We start from the raw sequence: 19627 nt of genomic DNA, 5'->3' as shown, positions 1-19627 counted from the left end.
TATGTTATCTTCTAGGACTTTTATACTTTTGTACTTTGCAGTTAGATCTGTGGTCCATTTTTAGTTAGTTTTTGTGAAGGGTGAAATATCTGTGTCTAGATTCTTTTTCTTTTTCTTTTTTTTTTTTTGCTATGGATGTCAATTTGTTACAGTACCATTTTTTTAAAAGACTATCTTTGCTCCATTGTATTGCTCTTGCATTTTTGTCAAAGATCAGTTGGTTATATTTCTGTGGGTGTATTAATGGGCTCTCTATTCTTTTTCATTCATTTATTTGTCAGTTATTTTGTCAAAGCCACACTGTCTTGATTCGTGTAGCTTCATAGTAAGTTTTGAAGTCAGGTAGTGTCAGTCCTACAACTTTGTTCTACTTTAATGTTGTGTTGATATCTCCTGGGTCTTCTCCTGTCCACATAAACTTTAGAATCATTTTGCCTATATCCACAAAATAACTTGCTAGAATTTTTATGAAATTACCTTGAATCTATAGGTCAAATTGTGAAAAACTGAAATCTTGTCAATATTAAGTCTTTGTGTCCATGAATATGGAATATCTCTACATTTATTTGGTTCTTCCTTGATTCTGTTCATCAGAGTTTTGTAATTTTCCTCATATAGATCTTGTATGTATTTTGTTAGACTTATACCTAAGTATTTCATATTTTAGTGTGCTAATGTAAATGACATTGTGTTTAAATTTCTAATTCCACTTGTTTAATATATATAATATCTTATATATACAAGATATAGTTAGATAGATAGATAGATAGATAGATAGATAGATAGATAGATATGTTGTATCCTGTGGCCTTTCTATAATCACTTAGTTCTGGGAATTCTTATTCCTATTTACTTGGATTTTCTACATAGATTATCTTGTCACCTGTGAGCAAAGACACATTTCTTCCTTCCCTATGTATGTCCTTTTTATTTAATTTTCTTGTCTAATTGCATTAACTAAGACTTCCATTAGGATTTGAAAAGGTGTGGTGACAGGAAATCCTTGCCTTGTTCCTCATCTTAGTGGGAAAGCTTCATGTTTCTCACCATTAAGTATGATGTTAACTGTGGGTTTTTTGTAGCAATTCCTTATCAAGTTGAGGAAGTTCTATTCCTAGTTTACTAAGAGTTTTTACTCTGAATGGCTGTTGGATTTTGTCAGTCGCTGTGTCTATTGACATGATTGTGTGATTTTTTTGTTTTTATCCTGTTGATGTGATGGATCACATTAATTGATTTTAAAATGTTGAATCAGCCTTGCATTCCTGGGATAAATTTCTACTTGTTCATGGTATGCAATTGTTTTATATGTTGTTGAATTTGATTTGCTAATGTTTTGTTTAGGATTTTGCACCTATGTTCATGAGAGATATTGGGCTCTAAGTTCCTTTCTTGTAATACCTGTCTGGTTTTGGTATTAGGGTATTGCTGGCCTCATAGAATGAGTCTTTCTTCTGCTTCTATCTTCTCAGAGGGATTGTAGGGAATTGATATTATTTCTTCCTTTAATATTTGGTAGTTCATCAGTGAAGTAATCTGGGCCTGGTGCTTTCTGTTTTGGAAGGTTATTATATTATTCAAATAATTATTTGAATTATTTCTTCAAATTCTGTATTAGATGTATACTTATTCAGGTTGTCTTTCTTCTGTGTGAATCTGGCAGATTGTATTTTTCAAGAAATCGGTCCATTTCACCTAGATTATCAAATTTGTGTGTGTAGAGTTTCTCATTTATTCCTTTATTATCCTTTTAATGTTCATGATATCTATAGTACCGAAGAAACTGGCACAGATAATAGTGAGAGGCCATAAAATAAAGAAGTGGTGAGTTTTCAGGATTTATTACTTTTGTTTTTAATTTACTTATTTATAAGCTTATATAATTTAATTTTTAATAATGGCTGTATTTTAACAATTTGATTGCAAAACTCTTGAAAAGTTAACGATTGGTTCTTGCTAGCTGCTAAAACTTGGTTCCAGCACACTGCTTCTCAGTGGGGGAAATACTAAAACTATTTCCTTTAAAATCAGAAAGAACACTTTAATAGGCATCACTGCTTCTGTTGAACATTGCACTAAGATTTCACCTGAAGAAAAAAAAATGTATGTATATATCAATTTTTTTTAAAATAGAAGCTGAAATATTGTTTTATAATTTTAGTGTAATGCTTGTATTTTTTGGCAGGATAAACAATAAGCTATTGATTAAAATGGCATTATAATAGGTACAAATACTGAGACAAGGTCTGAGTATTTCATAAATACATGTTTATTACAAAAGCATGCACAGAGGATAGCCCTAGCAGTCTGAAGTGAATCATATGTGAAACATGAACCATTGTGGTGTGTTGCTTTTTTCTATAAAACATATTACAATGCCTCAGTTCTTAAGCTTCTCTGAGAACCTAACCTTGAGTACATTTGAAATTTTGAAAGAGTAAGTGCCTTTCAAAATTGAGATTATTTCATAGATTCATTTCTTATTAATATGAGTGGATATTATGAAGAGAAATAAAATTGCTTTAGCCTATTTAACTGTATTACTCTATTTTCATATGTTAATTCTTATAAGCTTATTATCTGTGCTCTGCTTGGTTTGCCCCTGATAAACTGCTGTTTTTTCCAGTTGTTTTGCCGTATCACTTGTTGAAAACAATTATTTATGAATAAGTCTTATAGTTTTAAATCATTTCAGGGGTCATGTGTTTTGGGATAGAAATATTATTTATCAGAGTAATGATAAAATATTCATTTAGTGGGATTCAAATATTTTATAATGGTGTCAGAAAATGAAAATTAAATTAGGTCTTAACACTTTCTACTCTAGGAATCTCGGCATAAAATTTAGACATTTCAGATTGAAAACAGCAGTGAATGGGGATTTTGGATGTAATCTGCATCTTCCCCTTTCCTGGATGGAACTTTGCCAGGAACACAATGAACACACAGAAAACCCTGTTCACATACAGAGCCGCTCCTTTCCAGTACCATACCGGATATGGCATCCTAGTATTTGACCACACGCATTCTCAAATTTAACTATGTTGGAGTAAATCAGAACAACTGATTTTAAAGCTTCTAAGTTATGGTTATGAAAAATTATCAATTTTTAAAAACTTTTATAAAATTGTTTCTCAAAAACAAAAGCTACTTCTCTCTCTCTCTCTCTCTCTCTCTCTCTCTCTCTCTCTCTCTCTCATTTCTTTCCTTTTTTAAAAAATTAAACTTTGGGGCCAGCCAAGTGGCTCAGTTGGTTAATAAGAGCACGAGCTCTGAGGAACAGGGTCTTCAGTTTGATTCCCACATGGGCCAGTGAGCTGCACCCAAGCTGAGCTGCTGGTGAGCTGCCAACAGGTGGCAGGATGGCTCAGCTGGTGAGAGCACGTGTTTCTAACAACAAGGATGCTGGTTTCACTCCCACATGGGATGGTGGGCTATGCCTACCCGCAGCTAAGATTGTACATGGCATCTTGGGCTGAGCTGCCCTGAGCTGCCTATGGATGGCCAGATGGCAACTGGACTTGGAGTTGAGCTAGCTGCGCCCTCCACAACTAAGATTGAAGGACAACTTAGCTGTTCGCCTCCCCCAATTTCCCAACACTGTACCCCTTCCCCAAAACCCCAATAAAATAATTTAAAAAAAATAAAGTTTATATGTCTTTTCAGGAAAGAATAAAGAATGACAATGTGGTTTGTGACTGAACCGTGCCTTCTATATCTCTCTATGGGAAAAATATCCTTATAGAATATTTTGAGGGAACTTTTAATATGTGAGGACTTGTTTTACCTTAACAAAAATAATAAAAGCAAACATTTTTAATCCTCTCGGCAACCTTATTAGTTCTGTGGTGTTATTATCCCCTTTGTACAGATGAGAAAACTGAAGTTTAGGGAGGACGAGTGGCCTCCCAATAGCAGACAATTGGTAAATGCCACCCTCCTCCCCCCGCCCCGCCCCGCCTCGCCCCAGACTGGCACCAGAATATACTCTTGGTTCTCATTAAGCTTCTAGCCCAGTAAGGGGAGACCCCAAAGTGGAGGGATGAGAAAGGTGTGAGCAGAGGAGCAGCGTCTGGAGAGATGGTGTGCTGCAGCCCAGGATGGGAATGGAGCAAGCTTTCCAAGTTAACAATTTAAGGAGATGATCATCACTAGTTCTCAACACGCAGTGTGACTGAGGAAGCTGGTTAGATCTCTGCGACCTCTTTACTCACAAAAGGAATGGTGCTGGCCTGTCTGTTCAGCATGCGGTTTTTGTTTGTTTGTTTGTTTGTTTGTTTTGTTTTTAATTAAATGTATGAGAAATTGCTGTGCTAATAATGCCCCAGGAATAGCTCAGCAGTTTTGTACTTTCCATGCTCACACCCTCCACAGGGGCTTCTTAGCCCTTCCTAGTGCCAACCAGATCCCTTTGGCCTTTTGCTGCAGCCTGGGAGCCCTTCTCAGAGCAATGTTTGTAAATACATAAAATATATACATATAATTACAAAGAAAACCAATTCTCTTGAAAAGTCTTCTTAGTTACTAGCACACCAAATAACAATATCTAGTGGTGAGTTTAATAAATACTGTTTTAAGTAATGAGGAAGAGAAACACTATTTATAGATATGTGTGACGATTGCTATAAAAATATCTATAAATTATATTGGTAACAAGTGCACAGGCACTACTGATAATGGTGTGGTTTGTCTGCACTCATAAGTGAAGAAAATGCTGAATTTTAGCTAGAGGTTGTGGAAAATAATGGTGTGTTCTTTCTGTTCATCTTTACAGACCCCCTAAATCACTTCTGTACTCCTGAGCCATATGGTTCACTGCTTCAAACTCTTTGAAGAACCCTCCTGGGCTTTTTCCATTCGATTGGACTTCTAAGGAATCTTTACATCAAACTAGGAAAAATTGATACCCTAAAAATATTGAGTCTCCCTATTTGCAGTTATTATAGTCTGCATTTATACAGATTTTCTTTAATGTCATTCAATACAATTTTTATAATAATCCCCATAAAAGTCTTATAAGATTTTGTAAAAGTCATTCTTAGATTGTGTTGTTACTATTTGCTATTCTATTTAATTTATTTTCTAAATGTGGATATAGTTTAAAATACAATCAGTTTTTGGATATTGAGATATACGCTAGCCCAATTACTTTTGGATTTTCTGCCTAGTCAATCATATCATCTGGAAATGATGACAGTTACTATTTTTTTCTTCAATTTTCATTTAAAAACTTTTTATGTACTAATAAGACTTTCAGTGCAATGTTCAACAGAAGCAGTGATGCCTATTAAAGTGTTCTTTCTGATTTTAAAGGAAATAGTTTTAGTATTTCCCCCACTGAGAAGCAGTGTGCTGGAACCAAGTTTTAGCAGCTAGCAAGAACCAATCGTTAACTTTTCAAGAGTTTTGCAATCAAATTGTTAAAATACAGCCATTATTAAAAATTAAATTATATAAGCTTATAATTAAGTAAATTAAAAACAAAAGTAATAAATCCTGAAAACTCACCACTTCTTTATTTTATGGCCTCTCACTATTATCTGTGCCGTTGAGGTTATTCACATACCTTGTATCTGCATGGTGAAAATACTGTGTAATGTGATGTGTACATCTCTCTTTCCAGCTCCATGGCCAGTGACATGCTGATAGCGTTGAACTGACCATGGTAGGAGTATTTACATGGAAAGTGGCAAATTCTACCAATGTGGGTTTTTATCTTTCTTAAAATCCTGTTGATAAACATTTGCTAGCACACCTGAGATCAAAACTGATGTTTACTCCAGGTTCTAGCATTTCCTAGCAGGTTCACTAACAAGAAAGAAAAGAAGGAAGGAAAGAAGGGAGGGTGGGAGGGAACAAAGGAGGGAGGAAGAGAGGAGGGAGGAAAAGAGGAGGGAGAAAGAGAAGAGGATAGAAACGTTTTTGAGCAGTGTGCTAACCAGAGAGTGGATTTTTCCCTGCAGATGACTGTCATACCCCACTGGCATCCACCTTGCCTCGTGCGTCCTTCAGCAGCTCGTCAGAGCTGTCCAGCAGCCACGGCCCTGGGTTCGCAAGTCTCAATCGCAGAGATGGTGAGCCTGCTACTGTTCCCTTGTTAATCCACCATGATTCTCTCTCAGAGAGAATAGTTTTCATTCTCAGTTAATATTCTTGGTTAATATAATTATATTGAATTCAATGACATTGAAGAAAGTATGTTCATCATACTATTTGCTCGCTTTCTTCTTCTTTATCATTTTTTTCATTGTTTTGATATCTCCCTTCTCTATTGGTTGTCAGCAAATGATCATAAGTGAGATTCAAATCAGAAGAGAGTTACTGGAGTTAGATGATTTCCCATTTTATCCTCCCTATTTAAATAGTTTTAGAACAGGCTATGGAATGGTGACTGGTGAGATGTGCTGGCCATGAATAAGTAAAACAGCAAATGAATCAGCCAGTGTCACAGCCACTGGCAGAAAACTAACCAGCCACTGATGGCATCTGTGAGTTATGAGGCTGCAGTGGGATATGATGGGAAAACAACTCCATCCCAGGACGTGGCCTGGGAGGAAATAAGGCAAAGGCATGATTATATACATACACTTAACACTCAAATGTTTCACTACATTTTAAGGGATAGATTACTTCTTTATGAGAGATTAATTCAGAAAGTAAAATGTCAAATTAACCGTGTCCTGTTTAAGTTCACTGTTGTAAATTCTGCTTACTCACTATGGAAATGAGTGTTTTTCTCCCTTAATTTGGTATTTCTCAGATTGGAGTTCAAGGATAGCTTGAATTTTACTGTGCCCTTAAAAATCAAATGGGGAGCCTAGTAAGTGATCAAATAAATTGGTAGGCAAGAGTAAGAACAAGTGAAGAAATTCAGTGAGCTTGGAGGGAGAGCATGTCCATTAATTATCCACCCTCGTGGCCTTTTACCTTAAAGGAGCATTTTATGGCCTGATATTTACTCCTCTAAGCATCATGCATGATCATTTTTAGCACCCCAGTAAAAATATCTTCTTATTGAAACCAAATTTCAATTAACAAATTATCAAATTAACTATTTTTGATGTGGTGGTTACTCTAATATCAGCTTAACATATAACTTTCCCATGGTTGCCCAAAGCTTGTAAAAACTAAGTAAGCACCATATTTAGTTAGTTAAAGAAGCACAAGTGGCTTGTATTGTGTTTCTGATATCATGTTCAGAATATCCCTATTATTCAGGCCTCTAGTGCTGTCAGTCTGATGACACTGAGGTTTATAAACATTAGAAGGAAAAATTCTGAAGTTTAAGATTAACTTATTTCCATTACACTTAATTAAAAAATTAATTATTCAAAATATGATAAGCAGTCATGAAATGGTAAGTATAAAGCTTAGGTTCTGTATTCAGACTACTCTCTGCAAATTTCAATTAAAAAATTTTTTAAGAGAGTGGCAATCAACTGATGAGAGTTATTTTATGGCTGTTGCTACTCTGATTGCATATGATGTGTATTTTGCTAAATATTCCTGGATATGACCACCTGACTTTATACTTATTTCTAAAGCCTGGTTCAAATGGCACAATTTATTAAATATTCCTTCTGAAGGGTTATTGATGTGTATGTTCTGTCAAAAGCCAGCAGCCCAGAGTCTTTCGTGGGATTTCCTTTGTCTTTGTAAATGCTGGAGAACATAGACATATTAGTTCACTGGAGTTTAGAGTATTATAATGTAAAATGTGGATAGTATAAAATACGAATGATTATAATGATGGTGATGATTCTTCATATACAGTAATTTTAACTTTTTCGCAAATTCTGTGTGTTATCTAGTGATGAAAATTATGTTAGACTACTGGATTATATAGTTAAAATTTCCTTGTGCTGTGTTATCATATTTGGAGGTTTTAAAGAAGATGATCTGTTTTACCTTTCTAGTTTCTTATTTTGCCCAGAAGTCATCAAGCTTCCAGAATTTTTAATAAGAATTAGACATGTCTCAGATTATCACAACTTCCACAAGAATTTTATGTATAATAGCTAATGACTGCAGCTACCTGACACATAAAGGTGCTAAGAGAATAGTCTATAATAAGAGTAATTACTGGTGTGTGTGTGTGTGTGTGTGTGTGTGTGTATACAGTTGAGCCACTATATCCTGAAAGCCAAATAATTTCAAATTAAAGGTATTTTATGATTTTAAAGTACTTTACTAATTCTACATGCAGCAAATATTAATTATAATTTATTGTACATTTTGTGTTTTCTATTTTATGTATTTATTTTTTACTTACACATTTTATGCATGTATTTATTTTGTTTTCTATTAATTTATGAGAAATAGTGAAATATTTCTCAGAAAAAACTTAGTGATAAATGGAACGACGTCTACGAAAGGGATGAGTAGAGAAGCTGGGGGAGGTACAGCCATTTCTAGGGATAGGCAGAGCCAAAGAGGAGAGAAACTGTGTTCTGAGAGTCACCACATGTTTGTGTGTTTCCTGGGAGCTCCCTAATGGAAGTACCGCTTACTGTGGAGATAGTAACAGGTTATTATCATCACTCAACACAGGACGAAGTGCTCCCAGAGTTACTTTTTGCACTCTCCAGTCTGGTTCTTCTTGTCTTCTCATTTTGAAGTCTGAGGTTCACACGATGTCATATACATCACCTATTTATACAATAGGAATATAGAATTGCTGAGAAGTTAGCATCCCCAAATGCCTGAACATATAATTTCTCAAAACTCATAGATTTTAAGAAGTAAAACAGAGACACGTTCATTTATTCATATACCTGCTCAAGAAAATTGAAGCCATTAGATAAAAATCTAAAGTTCTTGGAAAATGGGGATGAGGGAGCAGGGGAAGGGGTTAGACAGCATAATAGGTAACTACAACATTGCCACAGGGACATAAAAGACAGTTTTGGGAATATAATTAATAGTGTTGTAAAGATTTTGTAGGGTGTCAGGTGGTCACATGTCTTGTTAGGGAGACCACTTCATGGATGACGCTTGATTACAGCACTGTACACTGGAAGGTGATGTTGTATAATATTATATGTCAACTATAATTGAATATATATGTAGTCACTGGATGTGAAGTATAGTGTGGGAGTGGAGTCAATGGAATTGTAATAGATATGTATGATATTGGGGTCGGGGTGGGGAGTGGGGCAGCAGTTTGGGGGAGGGGGATTGTCACTTTGAGGGGTAAAAGTATAACTATTGCACTGTGTTGTACACCTGAAACCAGTTTAAAAATAAAATTTAAAAATAAATTAAAAAAGACCTCCCCCCAAAAAATAACACATTGAATTTTAATGTAGTTTTTCTTTCTTAAAATGTGTATACATTTTTTAGCACCCTTTGTATATCACTTTTGTTTTAAAACTTGTATACCATTGTAAAATCCTATTAATAAATATTACTAATTATAAAAAGTAAAAAAAAATAAAGTTCTTGGAAAATTGGGTTTGATGGTTCATGGTGGCCAATTTTATCTCCATTAATATTGATATTTCCTAAAATTACAAGTTACCTAATATTTCTCATACAGAATTAAGATTGCTAAAATCTGACTGGATTCTAAATAAGAATATGCTATAATATTGACTTAATTTTTCTCTTCTCAAAAATCTCCTAAAAAACCTTTGTACTCCAAGTTTACCCAGACAGAAAGTTAAAAAACAAAAGCAAAAAACTATCTTATAGTAACCCATGCTGGGTTTTCATTCTACATTTTGCTTGTGAAAATTGCCTTCTGTTTTCATAATTATTATTCTCTAAGTGACCCTTCATCAGGCTGTCTCAGTAGCTTTTCAAATGTTTTTTTCCAACTCTGGATACCATCTTCTCTTCCGTCACGTGATCTGTAAGCGCAGGCGTGGTGCTGAGATGTGGGGTCTTGCCGGAAGATGCCTGAAATTAACTTGGAAAAAGCATCCATGCATTTTTTCCTCTTTGTCGTTCCTCAAAATGCTTGTGTAAACAATCATTCTCAGAGAGAAGGACCACTCTATTCATTTAGCAGATGCTAAAAATCATGGACTCTAATGTGACAAGTCACCTTATCAGTGACAGTGCAAATGAGCTTGCTTTAACTATCAAAAATGACATTTCAGAATGCTGTGTTGTTTATTGCAAACAGAAAGTAGATGGAGACAAGCTGAACTGACCCGACGATTTCTTTTCTGTCTGTAGTTCTCTACCTTTCTCATGTCGAGACATCGAGCGTATTTCCTCAAAACAGACTGTTATCTGGTGGTGGAGCCAGGAGAGGTTGTGTCTAATGCTCCTGATGCAACTGATGGCTGAGCATTTTAGGAACTATTCTCAGCATTAAGATTTATATCTCAATGCAGGAACTATAATTAGTAGTATAAGTTACTACTATAGGATTTAGCAAAATAAAGAAAAATGATTTTAACAGTATGGCCATCAGATATTTAAATGTTTTCTTAAGTATGGACCTCTGATTATTTGGACTCTGCAATATCCCAAATAGGGTATGATATAAAATTCACTGGTTTTCAACAGAGAAATGTTAACAAAATGCATTGAAAGAGTAAATAATAATTTTGGATATCTAAAAGTATGTCAACTCCTGATATAAATCAGAATATTACATCAAAATGCTTGATGCAAGTCTTATAATAGTAAACTTTTCCCTCATGTTTTTAACAAAAATCATAGTTTTTGTATATTCTTATCTTTTAGTCACAGTTCAGGAGCCTGATAGAACTGGCCAGTTTAACTGAACACTAGAACAATTCAAATCACACTTAAGGGCTTGCAAACCAGATTTTGATAAAGGCCTAAGAATATACTGGGAAATCTGTGCCTCTCAGGTTCAGATTTTACTTTCTGTTTATCTCTCTTTCCTAAAAGTTTTTAGACTTACTAGGGCCAATGCACATCCTTTTTTTAAAGCCACCATTTGTTTTGATTTTTTTTTAACCAAACGACCCTGCAGATGCATCCAGATGCTGAGTGCAGTGGACAGGCCACCTTCACAACATGCATGTGAAACGTGGCCACGCAAAGAGCACCATCTGCTCAGGTTCTCCCAAGGCCCTTTGCCAGCTCCCAAGTCTCCAGGCTCCCACCGCAGAGCTTGAGGTGCTGGGTGAGACCAACCAGAATAAACCCGGCATATTTTCAGTGCTGACAGCAACCTTCAGGGAGGCAGTGTTGTCAGTTATTTGTATCTATCAAGCAGCCCAAATTATAGAGTTACCCCAGAATAAGGTGATACTCAGTCCTTTTCATATTAGTAGCCTGTTTTGGATGGGTGAGTGTCTTCCAGGGATGCTCAGATTTCTTCATGTTTTCCAGCTTCTTTCTGACACAGTATTTGGATGTATGGGATGAACTCATGGTTCCAGGCTCTGGATGGTGGGAGGGCTCCCATGTTGGGTCTCAGCTAACTGCCATCTGCTGAGGGTAGTTTGTCAGCTGTTAACCCTGGGGGTTACTTGGCAACCACTCCTGAAGCCTGTGGTGGGTAGACCTGTTGGTCAGGCCAGATTCCCAAAAGGCAGATCATTGGCCCTTATGGAATCTGTTGTATGTCACTTCCTACACCTTGAAGTCTGACAGTGTATCTCATTTGGTTTCCAGCTTCAGCAGTCAGGCCATAGCCATGGTGTTAGGTTTAATTTGTCCTTGCCAAGGTGACCTTCTGTTCAGATCTAGTCAGATCCAGCTAACTTCTAAGCCCTGTTTGATGGCCTGAGAGATCCTGGATCACCATGCCGAGGGAAGAAGAGTATCAGATGGTTTTGTCCTGGCAACTTAGGCCCAGAAAAGTCCTATTACATTTGTGATGCTGAGACCTCATCCTTTTTGCATTCACATGCAATACCCTATTTTGTATCACAGGTACCGTATTTGCCGGCGTATAAGACGATTTTTTGGCCCTGAAAAGTATGCCTCCAAGTGGGGGGTCGGATTATACGCCAGGTACACTTCAGATAGACTGCCCATAGTGCTTGCCCCGTGCCATAGTGGCCTCCCGATGCCCGCCCACTTCATTCCACATACCGTTCAGGCATCAGCAGTGCTGCTGGGTGTATGCTCGGCTGTTATGCGATTTTGCGAGTGTGGTAAATTCGGGTTACCGTATATTTCTTTACATATGCATTGAAGATTCGTGATTTTGTGCTATCATGGTGCCTGTTAGAATGTTGAAGAGCTCGCACTTGCGCACTAGTGAGGTCCCAGGGAGATGCTGATGCAAGGGTGGACCAGACTGCTATAGTGACAGGGCGGGCAAACAGGGAGCAGGGACCAATCAAATCAGGCTTTGTATACAGCCAACAGCCAACCACAATACTGCACCATTGTACAGTACAGCATAGAAAATGTCGACCAGTCAAACCCCTATCATCCCTATCATGGCACCAGCCAAAAGAAAGAAGTATGATGCAAATTTTAAACTGAAAGTTATAAACTTTGCTAAGGAAAATAATAATTGTGCTGCTGCAAGACAATATGGAGTAACAGAAAAGATGGTTCGGGACTGGAAATCAAATGAGAAAGCATTAAAGAGTATGCCAAGGGGTAAGTGTGCATTAAGAAGAGGCACCCCACACTGGCCAGAACTCGAAAAACATGTAGCAGACATGGTGGCTCAACATCGCCAAAACGGTTATGTGGTGACACGAAATACAATACGCTTGTTTGCACTTCAGTGGGCCAAATCAAATCTGATATTGTTTTACCTTTTATTTGGTGTGTGGAAGGTGTGCGGAAGAGGGGGTAGTCTTATACGGCGAGTATATAACAAACTCTGTATTTTGAGTGGAAATGTTAGGGGGTCGTCTTATACGCCCAGTCGTCTTATACGCCGGCAAATACGGTAATCTGTACATGCCTCTTTTTATCTAAGGCTCTCACAGTGTGCTTATAAATTGTAATGCATTAAGCTACATAACATCATTAAAGAAAATGTGTTACCATCAATGGAATTTTTACCTCTGGAGGCTTTTGGCTGACTGAGCAATCATAAATGGATAGATAATTTAGTTCTCGTGGTTTTATCTCTGAGCATCTCACCCTTGCATTTCCTGACATGATTCTACACAGTATTATATCACAAACAAACAAACAAAAAAGGAGGTGTTGCCTGAAGAACAGCAATGGAGCACTGGTGGGAAGCATGATGGGCTTCTGCCGAGACAGCCTGGCCTCCCCCAGTTCTGTACACATCTGAGGGAGATGCTTTCATGCTGACCGGCCTCAAGATGACCTGTGAGTTATGTTCTGAATAACCCAGGCTGCCTCCCCCTGGGTTCATATGATGGTTCATAGAATGAGACCAGATCCCGGAGCTGCACTCCTCGTAAACATGAAGTTTTATGGAATATGAACAAATAAGCTCAGTTGCACATTTTATTCAGTCATAAATCAGGTATTGACTACCTGTTCAGAATGTTTATAGGGTCTCTGGGCAATTTTAATTTTATTTCTAAGGTGAGAAATTAGCAGTCATCTCACACATTTGTCAATGCAGGACTTCAAACAAATGAGAACTGAAAATCCTCAGATCAACTCAGATCTGACTGCCTCTACTGTATGTTCCTTTAAAACTTGGTCACGAGTATATGTGGGGAAAGCAAAGCAAAACACATGGAATCAATAGATTTTTGTTTATTTGATGGAGAAAGAGCTGCAATAGTGAATGTTCATTGCTTGGAACTTGAACTTGTCCCTGGGGATGCTGCACACAGAGCTTCAGGGAGTCACCCATGAATGGTCACAATGTGCTTTTTTTTCATCAATGTTATTGGCATTTAATGCAAGTCTAAAATTGATCATGATACACTTGTTTTTTTAATCATTTATAAAGCCAGTATAGGGTATGTTTGCATTTTAGATAGGAGTCCAGGCCTTTTCACAATTAGGCAGCCTCATGTGACTTTTCTCTGTGGATGCACTGGGTGGGAGGCTGCCCTTCTTGCCTAAGCTGCTGGGAGAGTCATGGCAGAGGGGAACCAGAGCATGCCTGGCCAGGTCCACAGGCAGGGTTTCTGCTTTTTCTACAACATGAGAGCCAGAAATACTATATGTAGACAGCTAGAATCACCGCCTAAGAAATCAGAACTGAAGCAAATACCTGAATTCCCCTCATCAACATAAGCAGGGTCTGACAAAATCTTCAGCATGGAAGCCCAGAGTTCAATGAGCAGGGAGGCCAGGGAGCATCCTCAGAGCCCCCCACTAACCCACCAGCTCCTGGGGTCACCTGTCATCTTTCAGGGGGAAAGCAGTGATGGGTTCCTGCTTCCCTCATCCTCTTCCCACTCAGAAGTTCTGGGCCCCACCTAGAACTTTTAATGACAATTCTGTGAATTAAAATACATGTGAGTGGGGAAAGGAACACACTTAGCTAGGTGAGATGTGAGACAATGTAGTAACCATCTTGGAGGGAAACTTCACTTGGCAACAATTTCAATTTAGCCATATATTCACTTGGCATGTAGATGCTCTCCCGATGGGTGGGGGTCTGCTCACTTCAAATAAACCCCCTTGACTTTTGCTCCCTTGGGTGTCTGTGTGCTGGGTCACGTTGAAACTTGAAGAAAGCATGAGCTTATTTTTCTTTTCACCTCTGGGTAACTTCCCTCTCTGCACAAAGCATGTCACATGGCCACCAGGAGCAGTGGTCACTGTCGTCATGATCAGTGGTCAGAGTAATGAAGGCCCCAGCAGAGAGATTCCTGTTGAGCCTTTTCTCTCCCCAAGGAAGTGTCACTGTCTGTCTGAGCCAATCAATCACACAGCAATAAGTAGAGACAGAAACCTTCCAATATAGCTCCCAATATATCAGTATAAAAGACAGCCTGGTTATCAACAGCAAACAATGCTGAGTAACTGTGGGGATGTGTTCTTAGAGGGGTAGAGAATGACAAGGGAGCTAAGCTTTAAGAAAATAGCCTCACAAGAACCTAAAGCAACTGCTTTTTCTTCAGCTGCAAAGCAGAGACTGGCACCAGTCCTGCTGGCTGGGTGTGTGGAGGAATTGTGAGGCTCTGGCAGGGTCCTGAGCATATCATATGCATGTGTCGTTTTTCTCGCCTTTATCTAGCATCGAGTGGCAGGCATCAGCCGTTGAGTAGTGAGATGACCGAGAAGTACAGCACCCTGCTGTGGGCCCTCTTGCCCCTGGAAGCAGTGGCTGTGACACCCGCCCCGTGTTCATGACAAGTTATGGCAGGGAAAGTGCTAGGTGCTCCACGGGGCTTGTTGCATCCTCACTGCTGCCCTGATGGGCACCTGCCATGCTTTCCTTAAGAGTGAGAACAATAGTTTGTGTTTGCTGATGTCCCTGGCACTGGAACCTGGTTCTGTGCAAGTTGGGCCCTCTGGACGTGTTTTCCTTTGTGTAAATTGTGATGCTTCACTCAGCTAAGAGGCTGCAGAGGGAGAGAGGCAGGGGGCAGTGAACAAAGACAGTCTGCCCTGTAGGAAGCGGAAGCGCTGGGGTGGGGCAGGTGCTTTTCTTGTGGGTTAAGCATTGGGTGACTCCAAAACAGTAATTAGGAACCTCTGGGCTCTGTTTCTGGGGTGTTGGTTCCCACGTGGAGTTTATGAAAGATCAGTGGCATTTAGCAGTGCAGGCTGACCAGTTTAAGAACCATGATCTGCACTGCTCGCTTGTTGGGCCACGGTGCTCAAGTCCCGGCTTCTCACGTTGTCAGTGTGCTCTGTTCTGTTCTGTTTTCCCTTGTACAGCGTGGTTGCCAGGCCAGTCAGTCAGCTGCTTAATGCGCCCTCAGAGTCCTCAGGTTGCGTTTGTGTATTTCCCAGTCTGTGCATTCAACATTTTATGAAACGTTAGAAAAATCAGTGCGTGCACAGCAGATCCTGTTACCAGCCAGCAGTGGTCTGGGCTGCCCCATAGCACAGGGGTTCTGAAATTTCATTACTTTATCAGTTTCCTTAGTTAACCAGATAGCTCAATCTGTATACCTATAGTGCCTCCTCACCACAGGTAAGGGATGGGAAATACTCCAAGTGGATTACCTGCAGGCATTCAAGTGTGGGTGGCAGAGAGCTATCTACACCTGTGGAAGAGACTGGCCCCAGGGCCACATGGTGGAGATGTGCTGATACCTTTTACTTACAGGTGGTACCTGCGTTAATGCTGACTTCTGGCTTTGAGCAATCAAAGATGGCTGAAAAATATTGTGAAATGCAAAAAAGTGTATCAGTACATTTTTTTAGAACTTTAATACTAATGACTAGGAACAAGCCACAGGACATTTAGTAGTTTCTCAGAGATTTAAACTGACTCATATAAATTTTCAAATGTAGAACCTCCAAGTTCAAATGATCAGCTAAAGGCCAACACCTGCTTTTTAATTTTTGGGGGGCAGTAATTATAAAGTATGGGCAGCTATTGGGTAATGCTACCTTAGTCTATTAGTTCAATCCCAGCTAGAATGCAGAAGGACTTCCCATGTATCAAACATTAGATGGGACCCTGGACAAAACAGTAGAAGTAGGCAGAAAGATGTTGGGTGAGAGCTAATCTTGTCATCTAAGACAAAGCAAGACTGAGAAACTGTCACAGGTTGGAGGACACTTAGGAGACACAGACTAAATGCAATGTCGGATCCTGGAACAGAAAAAGGTAGTTAATGGAAAAGCTGGAGAAATCAAAATAGAGTCTGTCATTTCATTAATATTGTACCAGTGTTAATATCTTGATTTTGGTAACAATACTGTGGTGATATAAAATGTTAAGGTCAGGGAAACTGGATAAAAGGCATTTGGGAATTCTCTATACCATCCTTGCAATTCTTCTGTAAATCTGGAATTATTTCAAAATGTAAAGTTAAAAGATGCCTTACAGAACAACCGAAATCGCAGCATACTTAAGTTTCTGTTTGTTTGTTTGTTTTTTGTTTTTATCTGAGCCATCCTGCCACCTGTTGGCAGCTCAGCGGCAGGTCAGCTCGGGCCAGACTCAAACCGCTGTTGCTCAGAGCTCAAACCTTTGAGCGAGCTCTTAACCAACTGAGCCACTCAGCTGGCCAACATACTTAAGTTTCTGGATCAAAGGAATAGACACTGTGCTTATGGTACAATGAAAGGAAAATACTGAATATTTGAACAGAGATTTAATGCAGAGAATGAGGAAACCTTAGAAAGAATCTGGGTTCTAAGTAACGTGGCTTTAGATTTTACAAATGTTGTGCTGTTGACAGAGAACATGATGAGGAAACAGATGCGCCACCTCCGAGTGGTGTTTCCATGTCCTGGTGTGAGTGCCACTCCCCTTTCCCATGAGCCAACTTATAACCATGTCACACACCTTCTGACATAGGCCCCCCCACTGGGCTCAGTCCTAATGGCTTTAGCAAACAGATATTAAATTTGATCTGAAGTGTCAGCCCTTGTTATCAGAGCCACAAGTTAAGTGTCAAAACAGTGGGGGGAATTTTTTTTAAAGCTAATTTTGTCATATTAGGGATTGTTTCCAAAACACTGTTGTTTTCTAGATATGGATAATTAGCAAAATATCAGTTTCAGAATGATTTTCAAATTTAGTTCCTAATTTTTATATTTTATATATTTATTGTTGTTTTTTTTTTTAGCTGAGCCATCCTGCCACCTGTTGGCAGCTCAGTGGCTGCTCAGCTCAGGCCGGGAATCGAACCGCTGTTGCTCAGAGCTCAAACTCTTGAGCGAGCTCTTAACCAACTGAACCACTCAGCCAGCCTATATTTTATATTAATTTAAAATTAGAAAATTCAAGTTGACAAATCTAAATTCAAAACTCATGTTTTCATTACACTGGAAGAAAAAAATATATCAGCAATACATCCTCAAATGCCCCCATTCTTCTGTATCTCACAGACAAAGCACAGATTTCTGCTCGGCACCTGTTGTCTTGCATCCCTGAGGAATATTTCTCATCCACTCCATCCAGGCTCTCTCTCCCTCCCTACAGCCCTCTCAGAGGCTCTGTCCCTGCACAGAAACCCCCTTCACCTCCACCCCTGCCACATCACACTTGGAGTTGTTCTTTGAACTGTCTGCTTCTCTCTGAGTCTGTAAGCACCGTGAGGTTAGGGGGTGCCATAACAGCTGTTAGCCCAGCACGCGACACTGTGCTTCCTAATGTTAGGAATCCAGAATTAAGGTTTTCTAGGCCCACCACAGTCTGAATATTTTCCTTTGTGTCCACCCAGCAAAGGGCAATCATGCATGAAGGTCAGTAAAAACGCTCCTTCCAAGCACTGATGTGATGGCATGGTGTGTGGTATCCACCAGTCACATTAAGTACTGTCATGTAGTGGGATCCTGAAACCCCAGGGAGTCAGTAGTTAGGAGCTAAAACTAAAGCACTTAGTTAGGCTTTGTCCATTTATACTTAGTCTGTGTTCTGATTGTGTGTGTGTGTGTGTAATTATGAGGCATTAGATATTCCAGAGTTTGAAACTATGCTTTTCACAAATTTCACTTATGTTCACATAAGCTAATTATAATGTGATATAATAATTAGCTTATATAATATAATAAATATTATAAGCTAATATAGATTTTAAATATTTCTTTCTCCTTACCATTTTTTCTTGTTTCTATTTCCACAAAAAGGAGCTGGTGGCTGGAGCCCACTTGTGTCAGATAAATACCAGTGGCTGCAGATTGACCTTGGAGAGAGAATGGAGGTCACTGCTGTGGCCACCCAGGGAGGATATGGGAGCTCCAACTGGGTGACCAGCTACCTCCTTATGTTCAGTGATGGTGGGAGGAACTGGAAGCAGTATCAGCGAGAAGAAAGCCTCTTGGTATGTCTTTACTGAAAAGCAGTCCATCCCAGTATGAATTATGTCATTAGAGCATGTTACAGCAAACATATCAGATTATATATAGAAAAGGAGCCTCCTAAATCACTTGAAAATGTTTTTGAGTGAATGTAAGACATAGGACATTTTAAAACACATTGGCTATGTATAGTCTATGAAATAAGTAAAAGTAAAACAATTAGTAATATATTGAAACATGAAAAAGTCTTCCCATTATTCCTTTCAACAGTCTAGGGAATAAATAAGTCACATATAGGCTACTTTACTTTTGTTGAATAAGACAGTAGTTTGAGTTGCCTCAGCATTGTTTAATAAAGTAAATTCATTCTTCTATGTCCTTGGTTAAGTGAGATTTCGGAAAGACCCGGGCATTTAAAAATACACATAATAGAGAGTGTCCTTGTGGAGGATGTGATGAGGGACACAAGTGCTGTCCCCCCAGGAACTCGGGCACCATGTGGCCCCTTGTGATTCATGAGTCCTAGATCTCTGGGGTCCTTGGAAGTCATAACTGCCTTAAATTACAGCTGACTCAATAAATACCTGTATTGTTTTCAATCCATGGCTGGGAGTCTGTGGATGTGGAGGGCTGACTGTGCATGGATCTGCACCATTTTACAAAGTGGACTGAGCATCTGTGGGATTTGGTATCCATGAGGGTCCCAAAACCAATTTTTTGCAAATACCGGGGGACAGCTGTAGTTTTTGGGGAGTCAAAATTTGTATGTGGGTTTTCAAGTGTGAGGGGGGCCAGCGCCCCTAACCCCCACTTTGTTCAAGGGTCAACTGTATTTTGCATCAGTGACATAGTTCCTTCTGCTTATATA

The 19627-nt window shown here is 39.0% G+C and overlaps 1 protein-coding gene across 1 annotated transcript in view; it reads left to right on the top strand.

The window, feature by feature from the left end:
- The window catches only part of LOC109377454 (contactin-associated protein-like 4), a 47943-nt gene extending 29030 nt beyond the window's left edge, over window positions 1–18913 (top strand). Inside the window, exons 2-3 of the mRNA XM_019633798.1 lie at window positions 5964–6074; window positions 18589–18913. Of these exons, the coding sequence (XP_019489343.1) occupies window positions 5964–6074; window positions 18589–18797 (320 nt within the window). The 3' untranslated portion in view covers window positions 18798–18913. The remainder of the gene's footprint in view (window positions 1–5963; window positions 6075–18588) is intronic.
- Window positions 18914–19627: the final 714 nt, after the last annotated feature.

This window comes from Hipposideros armiger, unplaced genomic scaffold (assembly GCF_001890085.2).
Source record: "Hipposideros armiger isolate ML-2016 unplaced genomic scaffold, ASM189008v1 scaffold_1412, whole genome shotgun sequence".
NCBI classification, from domain to species: domain Eukaryota; kingdom Metazoa; phylum Chordata; class Mammalia; order Chiroptera; family Hipposideridae; genus Hipposideros; species Hipposideros armiger.
The sequence above is the reverse complement of the archived record's forward strand: the minus strand, read 5'-3'. Positions and strand labels throughout refer to the sequence as shown.